The sequence below is a fragment of the Zootoca vivipara genome, chromosome 15 (assembly GCF_963506605.1).
Source record: "Zootoca vivipara chromosome 15, rZooViv1.1, whole genome shotgun sequence".
NCBI classification, from domain to species: domain Eukaryota; kingdom Metazoa; phylum Chordata; class Lepidosauria; order Squamata; family Lacertidae; genus Zootoca; species Zootoca vivipara.
Genome location: NC_083290.1, coordinates 16,202,938 through 16,214,665, shown reverse-complemented (window position 1 = coordinate 16,214,665; position 11,728 = coordinate 16,202,938). Strand labels below are relative to the sequence as shown.

The following is an 11,728-nucleotide window of genomic DNA, read 5'->3' as shown; positions in this document are numbered from 1 at the left end:
TTCCATGAGTTTGTTGGGGCCTCCTCCTGATTTGGGTCTGAAGCGTGGGTCTGTGTACTGCTATGATAGCTCAGTTGGTAGAGCATTTGACTCTCAGCGTTGTGGGTTTGAGCCCCACGTTGGGCAAAATATTCCTGCATTGCAGGGGGGTTGGACTGGATGACCCTCGTGGTCCCTTCCAAATCTAAAATTCTGTGATTCTTTGAGTGCAGCATAAGGAGTCAGCACGTGGACTGCATTGCTCCGTGGCAATATCACAACGGCAATATACAAATATACAGCGCGTTCGTGATCGGAATGCTGTGCACAGTTCTGGTCGCCTCACCTCAAAAAGGAGATTGCAGAATTGGAAAAGGTTCAGAATAGGACAATGAAGAGGATCAAGGGGATGGAGTTGACTCCCGTATGAGGAATGCTTGCAGTGTTTGGGTTTGTTTTTTACTTTAAAGAAATAGATATTTTTTCTGTCTCCCTCTCGTAACACTAGAACTTGTCGGCATCTGAATGCTGGATGACTAAGAACAGATAAAAGAAAGTACTTCTTCCTGCAGTGCCTAGTTAAACTACAGAACTCACTGCTGCAGGAAGCCGTCGTGCCCACCAACTTGGTACAGCTTTCAAAGCAATGCATGGAGGACTCCAGAAGTTTGGAGGAGGGACTCAATAAGCAGAGCAGACCCCACCACCATCAAGTACTGCTCCATGCAGCTCTCATTTGGGGGTAGTTAGCCCTGGTCTCCTCCAGAAGGCATTTCATAGAATCCAATAAGTGTAGAGTTGGAAGGGATCCCCAAGGGTCATCTAGTCAAAGCCCCTGCGATGCACAAATCAGAGCCAAAGAATCCCTGACAGATGACTATCCAACCTCTGCTTAAAAACCCCCAGTGAAGGAGAGGCCCGCCAGCTTCCGTCTGTTCCACAGTCAAGCAGCTCTGCTCATCAGAAAGTTCTCCCTGTTTAAGTCAGAATCTCCTTTCTTGCCATTTGAATCCATTGGTTTGGGTCCTCCACTCTGGAGCAGCGAAAAACAAGGGTGCTCCATCGTCCACCTGCCTTGCATGCAGAAGGCTCCAGGTTCAATTTCCAGCCGCATCTCCCTGTAGCACTGGAATGTCCCCTGCCTGAAACACCTGGACAGCTGCTGCCAGTCAGTGCAGGTGATACTGTTAGCTGGACGACCCAATGGTCTGAGTCAGTACATGACAACTTCCTCTATCCCTCTTCCCCTCCAAGGAAACGACAGGAAACGGAAGTGTGGGGTGGAAAGATCTTTTTTATTAATTCCACGTGATTTAAAATCACATCCCTGTTTTGCAAATCCTCCGCCTCCCCTCAGGAGACGGCATCTAGGTTCACTTCCGGGTCAAAGTGCGTACAGATGCTTCACAGTCTATTTTAAAAAAACAAAAAAACTTCGCGTGCTCTTTCTTCCCCACCCACCCAGTGACTCCCCAAAGTAATACTTCCCCGTAGGCGAAACTGAGGCAGAGTGAAAACATGGCAAAACTCCAAAAAGCGCCAAGGGCAGCTGTATATGAAAAAATAATACAAACTCTTCTCTTCAAATATGTTACAGAAAAATTAACCTGAATGTAGTGGTGGGAGGGAAGGGAAGAGGAGGGGGCCTCAGACATACTGCGCAGAAGCACCCCTCCCCAAAATGCAGAAGGCTGTGTGGAAGATTTTCCCCCACCCAGCGTGGAAAAACTCCTTGAGATGCTGGGCCTAACCCTTCAGCAACCAAGGAGCTTAAAAGCACCTAGAGGGATGGTGTGGCATGGAGAAATCAATGCAAGGCAAAAGGCCAGGATCTGACCAGCCCCACTAGCTGGCAAAAGTAGGGTGGGGCGGGGCTGGAGGAGGCTGGCCCAGGCCCCTTCACAAACAACAGAATGGGAGTGGAGTGGTCCAGAGAACAAAGATAGCAGCAAGGGGCTCAGGAGCCCCAAATGGGAGATCAGGATTGACCTGGGACACAAGGGATGCACTCTGCACGGGCCCCATGGAAATGCAACACTTCCCCATTAGTTTGAAGGAGACCCCCGCGGCAGAGGGGGGCCACAGCCCTGGGTCACCCTGGCTCTGATGCCACACACTCTCCAAGCTTGCCTTCCTCCCAGATGTAGCAGGGAGGGACCCAGTCAGGTCAACCGTGGAAGGGAGGCCACACAGACAGGGTCAGGAATTATCCAAGTGGAGCCCAGCGGCAGCGAGTGACTCAATGCCAGTTTGCAAATATTTTTTTTCATGAAAATTCACCAGCATCTTAGTCCGAATATCTCATAATATGCTTTTTAATGCCATTTTTCCTAGTACAGTGATACCTTGGTTCCCGAACAGCTTAGTTGTCGAACAAATCGGCTCCCGAACGCCGCAAATCCAGAAGTAAGTGTTCCGGTTTGCGAACGTTTTTCGGAAGCCGAACCTCCGGCGCGGCTTCCGATTGAGTGCAGGAAGCTCCTGCGGCCAATCGGAAGCCGCGCCTTGGTTTTCGAACGGTTTCGAAAGACTCCTGGAACGGATTAAATTCGAGAACCAAGGTACCACTGTATGCATCCTTTTGCAGCTTAGCGACTCCTAGAATGGTAGCGTTGGGACTCCCAAGGTTCATCTAGCCCAACCCCCTGCAATGCAGGAGTCGCAGCTAAATTGCAATTCTATGATTCCTCTCTATCTTATCCAAGGTGCTCCTAAAAGATAGGAGGAGGAGAAGTAGGCCAGGAGGCCCTGGGGGCTGGCAGTGGCCCCTTGTAAGAGTGAGGGCTCTCAACAGATGCCTGATGGTGCCAGCTCTACCTCCTCCGGGCCCCACTCTGCTCCACTCCTAAGCTGTGGGGGTCCCCCTCAGACCTGGGAAGCATTTCCGGAGGATCCAGGCCTGTGTGCCAAAAGCTCTCCGTGGGAAAAAGAGGAGTGGGCCGATGTCGCAAATATCTCCCTGCAGCACAACAAAATCCCCACTATCAGAACAGCAGTTTGGCATGGAAGGGCGATGCAGAGCAGAGAAGCGGCGGGAGGGGAGGGGTCAAGCGCATCATGCCACTCCACAATGCACACAGAGAGCACTTCTCCTCTCCAAACACCCACAACTAAGGGGTGGCAACAGTTCCTCCACCAGCAGGGTTAGGAGACTGCCTAAGGGGGGTACGGAAAGACAGACACACAATCTGGGCACAGAGAGATACGGGCACCACACGGGCTCCGGGCAGCGCATAGGCCATGCCTTAAATGTTGCACGTCACAGGTGCGAGTCCTGCGTCCCCACGGAGGTGACCCACACACGGAGAACAAATGAAAGGGGGCGGGCAGAGAACCAGGGAACGACGAAAACCCGAAGGCACCGCTTTGCAGGAGTGGGAGACCCTGCCCAAGGCAGGGAGTGAAGAGAGCCTGTTTGTGGGGCACTGGAATGAGGCACCCCAGAGATCCTCCCCCCAAGAAAACCACACACACACACAACGCTAGCTTGTGGAGCAATAGCCAGCTGGTAACAGGAAGGAACGTGCTCAGTGGGTGTTCCAAGACTTTCGCAGCCACAAAGCGTGCCAAGCAGAAGTTGGGGGGCAGTGTGGGGCAAGGGGGCGTCGCCCTTTCCCTTGCAGTGTTTTTGTCCAGGTGCCTCTCCATATACAAGGGTATTTACAAGAGCTTCAAGGTGCCCCTTCCGACGACTGTGCATGCCAGGCACAGATCCCGCCCCGCCCCGCCCACCCCCAGGGAAAGAAGAAGGGAGAACCAGCTCCCAGCCACGCAGGACACCACGGACGGACGTGGCCTCTTTGGACCCAGAGACCGGCTCCGGTGGGCATGGGGGGGGGAGGTGGCAGACGCAGGGAGCTTGCAGGATGGCCCAGCAGGATGGGAAGCGTCTTCCAGCCCCCGGTGCTCATTCTGGGACCTCGGGGTGCGCAGGGAGCCCGCCCTCAGCCTGCCGCTGCGTCTCCCAGAAGTCCCGCTCCAGCTGCTCCAGCTGGGAGATGAGGGGCAGCTGTATGGCCAGGTGCATCCGGAGGGCTTCCAGCCACTGTTCCAACTGGCTGAAGGAAGGCCTGGAGGAAGAGCAAGGAGGACATGAGGATTCGCTCTTGCAGGTAGACTGCTCCTGTGCACGGAGGCTCAACAATATCGTAAGAAGAGCCTGCTGGCAGGGGTGTTGCAAGGGGTGGGGCCCAGGAGACATAGCCTACCTCCCAATTCATCTCAGGGACCTGTGAGTTTAGGGGTGTTGCAAGAGGGGCCAGGAAGCACTGCCCCCCTCAAAAAAATTTTGATTAGGGGTGTTGCAAGCGGTGAGCCCAAGAGACACAGCCCTCCAATAGTTGTCTAAGGGGCCTGATTGTTTCTGGGTGAGTACATGCATTTGTTGGGGAGTTAATGGGTCGTGATCTGAGAAAATAAATGATTTGAAGAAGAATCACAGAATCACAGAACTTTAGAGTTGTAAGGGGACCAAAGGATCACCAATCCCACCCCTGGTGATGCAGGAGTTTATCTGGAGATAACAAATGGGGGTAACTGAAGGGGACTTTAATTGGGGTCTGTTGGGAATAGGAATAGGGGTTGGCGGGTGCGAATGAACCGAAGAATGTCTCTGTGGGCGATCTGGACAGGGGAAATGGTTGGTTGCCATGCGACATTGAACTTCCAAATGTGAACCTACAGCTATACATTACCATATGCAAATTAGTTCCTATGGGCCCACCCTGAAGGCCAGCTTAGAACACCCTGGCCCCCGTTCCAGCATTAAATCCACCTCCCATACATGGGTGCCCCCCGCCTTGTCGCTCACCGTTTCTCGTGATCCAGATCGCAGCAGCGGACGGCAATGGGGAAGAAGCTTGGGGGGCAGTTGGGGGGGCAGTAGCGGTCCAAGAAGCCCCTCACATTCAGGCCAAAGTCCAGGGTCCGAGGCAGGTAGTCGGGGTCTGCGCTGACCCTCCCAATGATCTGTGTGCAACGGAGAGGAAGGAGGTGTTAGATGTGCCTCCCCGCATCAGGGGCTCACTCAGAATTAGAACCCAGAGCCCAGTGTAGGAAGGACCCTAACACTAGAACTCGCAGCCATATTCAGGACAGATAAAAGAAACTCCTTTCTAGTTAAACTGTGGAACTCCTTGCCACAGGAGGCAGTGATGGCCATAAGCTGGATGGCTTTACAAGAGGTCTAGGCACATTCATGGAGGAGGAGCGGGCTAGCAAGATGGCTATGCTCTGCTTCCACTGTCGGAGACAGCAACGCTTCCCAATAGTTTCTGAAAGTCCTGAACTTTCATTTTATCCAGCTTCCTTGGATGTCCATTAGTTCAAGTGTCAACTGGAAAAAGCTGTTCTCTATTCACTCTCTCCATGCCACGCACGCTTTAGAGAGAGAAAGGTGCATGGCTGAAATTCCAAACGATGAAATCGGCAGGCAAAAAGGGCATGGTTTGGGAAAGATGGTAGTAGCGGCTGGTGCAGCTGAGCCTACTTGCCTCGCAAAGGATGATGCCGAAGGAAAACACGTCCACCTTCTCGTCATAGCTCCTGCCTGCCCAAGGAGAGAGAGGGAGAGTCCATTACCCAGGCACCAGGCCTACAAGCACTCTCTCAGCAAACCCATTTCTCTGCCCACATGGCGCTGCCTGCAGACACCGGTGCTCCTCCGTGCCAACGAAAGACCCATTTCACCAGGGCCACAGAGGCACAGCCCTCGTGAGAGACATCTTCCCCAAAGTGCGGCTCAAACCGGATTGCTCAGCCCGGCCACAGAGGGCGCCTGGGAGGGCGCCATCAACTGCTCCCCACTTTACAAGGCAAGTGTCAGGGGTCTGTCAGGGGAGCAGGTTTATCAACAGGTCAGGAGGGAGACTCAGAGTCAAGCCAGCAGCTTCATTCAGGAGATTTGTATACAACAGAGATCACTCCGGCATGGCTGCCCTCACTGAAAATGTTGCACCTCCTCTTCCTCCTAGCCTTCCTCCTATGTGTAATGCTCTGCGTGATCTTGGATTCAAAGGGTGAGGGGAGCTCAAGGCAGAGGGACTGGGCAGTTGCTGTCAAGCCCTTGCAGTTTCTGCCCCCTCCCTGAACTCTTATTCCTGAGCTTGAAGTACATCCCTTTTCCTGTCCTTGGAGGGATTCCTGCCTCTGGCTCTCTTTGTTTACCCAAGCTGCCTGTTTCTTCCACCTCCCGGCTTCCTCCCTCCTCTGATCTGCCTCTTGTGTCTCACCACCACTCCCCTGGGTCAGAGCCTTCTTCCTCTGTGGCTTCTCTAGGGAGTTCCTCATCTGAAGACCCGCCCCCCCTGCACTGCTCGTCATCCATCCAGTCCCTGACAGGAAGGGCCATAGCTCGGTGGCATGCAGAAGGTTCCATCCCCAGTGACATCACCAGGGAGGATTGGGAAAGACCCCTGAGCCTGAAACGCTGGAGGGCTGCTGCTGCCAGTCAGTGCATGCAACACTGAGCAAGGCGGACCAATGGTTGGACTCAGGGTAAGGCTGCCTTCTCCATGGGGAACCATGGGGATCGGACTATTTGCACCTGCTTGGCATGCAGAAGGTCCAAGGGTCGACCCCCAACAGCGTTGGGAATGTCCCCCCTGAAACCCTTGAGAGCTGCTGCCAGTCAGTGTAGACAACACTGATGGAGCAATGGTCTGACTCAAGGTAAGACAGTTTCCCTTGTTCCCATGAACTTTCCCTTGCTCTGGATGCTGAACACCAAGCAAGGAAGCCCTGGCAAGGTCCCCACTCGCCCTCCCTCTGTCCCACTCACCATTGATCATTTCTGGAGCCATCCAGTAGGGATTCCCCACCACCGTGTACCTCTTCCTGCGGTCTGGCTTCTTCAGAGTGGCCAGCTGGTTCTTCTCATCAACCATCAGCCTTGCAAGGCCAAAATCGGCCACTACCACACTTTTGTTCTGTCCGGGGAGAGAAATGGCCCTCGTCAGCCACATGGCAGCTTCAAGGTCCGCAGTCATTGACAGAGGAAGCACAAGACCCTCCGTGCTGCATTGGACCTGGTGCTGCAACAACTCACCTCTCGCACCAGACAGTTGTGCGTGTTCAGGTCTCTATGGATGATGTTCATTGAGTGCAGATAAGCCTGGAAGTGGCAGGGGAGGGGAGACAAATTAGATTTTTGCCATGCTACTTTTCAGAAGACTTTAAAGACGTTTTCCTTTCCAGCAGATTTTTATATTTCTCCCAAACCCTATACTGAGTCTTCCTAAGAATATGGTTCATAAAACTTTTATTTAAAAAAATTCTTCCCAAAGACATGCATGCCAACCAAATTTTAAGTCATGACCTTCTAAGTGCAGGATGTCTGCATTATCCAATGTAATCCATTCTTTTAACCAACACAAACAGGCTGCCTCATAATACATTTGCAGGTCTGGCAGGGTAAAGCCTCCTCTTTCTTTTATATCTATAATAATTTTATGTTTAATTCTTGGCTTTCCCCCTGTTAAAGGCACTTGGCATCCAGAGGTACACTGCCTCTGGACAGTGAAGCTCTTCTGGACCGACAGCAACAGGAATGCCTCCAGTTATGTTTTGAAAACCAGGAAAATATAGCTCTCCAGAGGATCTTGTGATGGCTTTGTTCACTCCTGAACCTCACATAGCACCTTGTCGCACTGCATTGCAGGAAGGTGGCTGATTCCCCTGTATACTCACCATCCCTGCAGCAATGTCTTTTGCAAAGCTGACCCTCTGGTTCCAGGGATACTGACCATCCTGAAAGCAGAGACGCAGGTGGTGAGGGGGCACCCCACTTTCTGGGCAGAGGAGCAAAGACGGCCGGGCAGTTGGGATAACCATTGTGGGCTTGTAAATGGCAAATGATAGTGCAAGTTGCTTTGGAATGCCTCATGGGGATTGCTCCATAAATGAAATAAATGATATTTTCTATGCACTGCTTTTAATTTAGAAAATCCCAGGACAGTTCACAAACACTTGGTGGGTTGCGAATGCATCCCCTCCTGCTGTTTGTCAAATTCAGCTGTGATCCCTGCATTGCAGGGGGTTGGACCAGATGACCCTTGGGGTCCCTTCCAACTCTAAAATTCTATGGAATTATACTTTAGCAAAATTATGTGTGGCTGTAACCTTCTTATTTGAGCTGGTGGGATGGCGGAGGCAGAAGACGCCAACCCCTGTGTTGTGCAAATGAGGGTCTCCCAAGCCCCTGAGTCACCCAGGTTGTAATCTCTGCCAATGCCCTCACCATGTTCTTGATGATCCCACGGAGCGTCCCTCCCTTGATGTACTCCGTGATGAAGTTCAGCCGCTTGTCCTTGTAGAGAACCCCGATGAACCGCAGCACATTGGGGTGCTCCAGGCATCGCATCACTTTCACCTGGGGTGGGGGTGGGGGGCAAGAGCACCGCAAGGGGGTCAGCCACCAGGCCAAGATAGAGCGGCAGAGATTATCCAAGAATATATCTGGGGCCAGAAGCAGTTAGGGTGGGTGGGGAGGGGCAGGGCAGTCTCGAGCAGGTCGCGCGCCCTGGTGCTGAGGGGCGGAAATCGCTCCGGCGCCCTCGCCCTCGCAGGGTGCAGCCCTGGCACACCGTGCCACCAGGGGTCTACCTAGAGCCGGCCCTGGGGAGGGGTTGCCTAGCAGATTAATTCAGACTGTATTAGGGCTGTTTCTGGATTCTCCCTAGCCATTGGCTGGATTTCTGTGACTTCACATAAGGGATGCCCTCCAACATTCTGAAAGGGCCAGCCACGGACTGCCAACATACAGGCATTCCGTGAGAGAGATGGAAGATGGAGCAAGCTTGTTTTCTGCTGTTCCAGAGCTGAGGACCTGAACCAATGGAATCAAGTTACAAGGAAGGAGATTCCGACTAAACCTTAAGAAGAACTTTCTGAGCGTAAGAGCCATGTGACAGAGGAAAAGACATTTTGGAAGGTGGCGGACTCCCCTTCATTGGAGGTTTTTAAACAGAGGTTGGATGGGCATCTGCCAGCGATTCTCTAGCTGTGATTCCTGCATTGCAGGGGGCTGGACTAGAATACCCTTGGGGTCCCTTCCAACTTGACGGTGCTATGATTCTATGACTCCATGGTAGCTATCAAGAGAAAAACAGAGCAGGGTGTTGCGACGGGACTCCACAGCTACTGGAATATACTTAGGTCAGACCTACCTCCTTAAGGAATGTTCTTTGGGTCTCATCATCAAAGCGGATCAGTTCCTTCATCACCATCACTTCTCCGGTTTCCCGGTGCGTCACCTGCCAAAGGATGCATTTATTTCTTTAAACGTTTTGTGGTCCACTCTCAGTGCTGGATTTACGTATAAGCTAAACAATCTATAGCTTAGGACCCCAGTCTCTTGGGGGCCCCCAAAAAATATAAAGGGGGCAAAACTGGATGTACATTTCCAAAATATAAGATTAAAAAACCCCAAATAAAATAAAACCTGGGACCCAGGTGGCGCTGTGGTTAAACCACTGAGCCTAGGGCTTGCTGATCAGAAGGTCGGCGGTTCGAATCCCTGTGACGGGGTGAGCTCCCGTTGCTTGGTCCCAGCTCCTGCCAACCTAGCAGTTCGAAAGCACGTCAAAAATGCAAGTAGATAAATAGGTACCGCTTCAAGCGGGAAGCTAAACGGCGTTTCCGTGTGCTGCTCTGGTTCGCCAGAAGTGGCTTTGTCATGCTGGCCACATGACCTGGAAGCTGTACGCCGGCTCCCTCGGCCAATAATGCGAGATGAGCGCGCAACCCCAGAGTCGGTCACGACTGGACCTAATGGTCAGGGGTCCCTTTACCTTTACCTTTTACAGCAACAGTGTTTTGTGTTGTGTGGGCTCCTATTTGTTATGTCCAAACAGCTTTAGATACCTATTAGGTCCATAAATTACCATGTAGCATATATTCAACACAAAATATATGAAAGGACAAAGGGCCCCATTACCTTCAATAGCTTAGGGCCTCATCAAACCTAAATCCAGCCCCTGCCTACTCTTCATGCCCAGAAAGGAAGCTCAAAACCTTTAAAACATCATTAACAGTATTAGCGCACCTCATGCGGGGGTTCAGTTCCAAGGGTTCCACAAATGCACAAAAATCGTGCATACCCAAACCTTTGGAGCCACCCCCACAGCTAGTGGGGGGAGATTCCTCTGTTTAGCTGGAGCACTGAATGGGCATTGCCCAACTGCAGCAAGGCAGAGAACTTAAAAGCTCGTTTTGCGCCAGGTAGCCAAGTGGAAACAGCAGGAAAATAGCTTTTAAGCTCTCTGCCTTGCTGGGGTGGGGTGGGGCAAGGTGGGCTCAGCATGTGGCATCTGGAAGGCTGGGGATGCTCACACGAGATCTCACAGGAGCTCAGATGGCCCCACGAGATCTTGCGAGAGCATCCCAGAGTGATGTCACAGCATGTTCACCATCAACGAGTTGGCCGGGGTTGGCGAGATCTGGCTATGGGCAAGGCCCAGCTGGGGAAGGGGCAAAGCGGGCACACTGGTACCTTGATTGCCTGCCCAAAGCAGCCCTTGCCCAAGACCTCGCCGTGGATGAGATCCGAGGGGCGGAAGATCCGGTGAAGCCGCGAGACGACTCGGAGCGACTCAGAGCGCCCGATGTCCTTCCGCTGCGAGGCAGGGGAGCCCAGGGAACTGGAGCAGGGGGATTTGTCGATGCTGCAGCTTCTCCTGGGGGGAGCAAGGCAAAAAAGAGACAGGTGGCATCAGCAGGGGCACAACAGAGGAACAATAGTGGTCACACCTGCCCTCTTGAACGGGGAAATGTGGGACCGGCAAGATCACCCCAATTGCGCCCACCCAACCGCTTTGGCACTGTACCTTCATGTTTGAAGCATGTTTTCCCCCCACAACGATTTCTGGGCAACACAGCTGGTTGAGGGTTTATGGGAATTGTAGTTCATGTACTGGTTACCAAAGACTAGATTACCACAATGTGCTCTACGTGGGGCTTCCTGGCACCTGATCCAGAAGCTGAAGATCGTGCAGAATGCTGCAGCACGATTGCTGACAAGAGCGAGGCCTTGCCAACATGTAACACCTGTGCTCAAAGATCTGCTGATTTGCTACTGGGCCAATTTCAGGATGTAGCTATTAGTATACAAAGCCCTTAACACTTTAGGAACAGCTTACCTGCAAGGTTGCCTTATACCCACTCAACAGCCTCGACTGGCGAAAGTGGCCTGTTAACAGGTGCCACATCATAACCATTCCGTATTTGTAAGAACTTGGTCTTTTAGTTTGTCAATGCTTACAACTTTGGAACTCCCTGCCTAATGAAGTCAGGCAGGCGCCTCTGCTGCATTCTTTTCAGAGCCTGCTAATTTTGATTTATATATATATATATATATATATATATATATATATATATTGCTTAGACAAGCTGACCAGAATGTTTAGAAAGTTGGTGTGAGTGTCAATCTGTTCTTAGTCTATTGCTATTTTAACTTTTAGAACTTTCCCATCTTGTTATTAATTCTTCTTGCTGATAAAAACAACATAAAATTAAGGAAACGAAGAAAGAGGGGGAAGGGAGCTGAAATAAGGGAGATATGGAAATTTATTGAATCAATATAGTTTTTTGAGTATATATACTGTGTGAATTGAAAATATGAACAATCAGAGTACTGTATCAGCCTTGGAATCGCCTGGAATGTGGTTAAAGGCTCCTCAAATTATGGTCATCAGAGAAGCCGTCTCATTAGCGGCTGGAAACTTGTCGAGACATTTTTGAGTTATGACGCAGC

The 11,728-nt window shown here is 51.7% G+C and overlaps 1 protein-coding gene across 2 annotated transcripts in view; it reads right to left on the bottom strand.

The window, feature by feature from the left end:
* Positions 1 to 1,223: 1,223 nt before the first annotated feature.
* Positions 1,224 to 11,728, bottom strand: part of LIMK1 (LIM domain kinase 1) — a 37,758-nt gene continuing 27,253 nt past the window's right edge. The window contains exons 8-16 of one of the 2 annotated variants that reach the window (XM_035139609.2): positions 10,469 to 10,652; positions 9,144 to 9,230; positions 8,216 to 8,347; positions 7,666 to 7,725; positions 7,025 to 7,090; positions 6,758 to 6,905; positions 5,472 to 5,527; positions 4,790 to 4,947; positions 1,225 to 4,049 (exon numbers count right to left, since the gene is read on the bottom strand). In XM_035139609.2, coding sequence (XP_034995500.2) covers positions 3,887 to 4,049; positions 4,790 to 4,947; positions 5,472 to 5,527; positions 6,758 to 6,905; positions 7,025 to 7,090; positions 7,666 to 7,725; positions 8,216 to 8,347; positions 9,144 to 9,230; positions 10,469 to 10,652 — 1,054 coding nt within the window. In that variant the 3' untranslated portion in view covers positions 1,225 to 3,886. Of the gene's footprint in view, positions 4,050 to 4,789; positions 4,948 to 5,471; positions 5,528 to 6,757; positions 6,906 to 7,024; positions 7,091 to 7,665; positions 7,726 to 8,215; positions 8,348 to 9,143; positions 9,231 to 10,468; positions 10,653 to 11,728 lie in introns of both variants that reach the window. The other variant, XM_060268302.1, reaches the window with a different exon arrangement.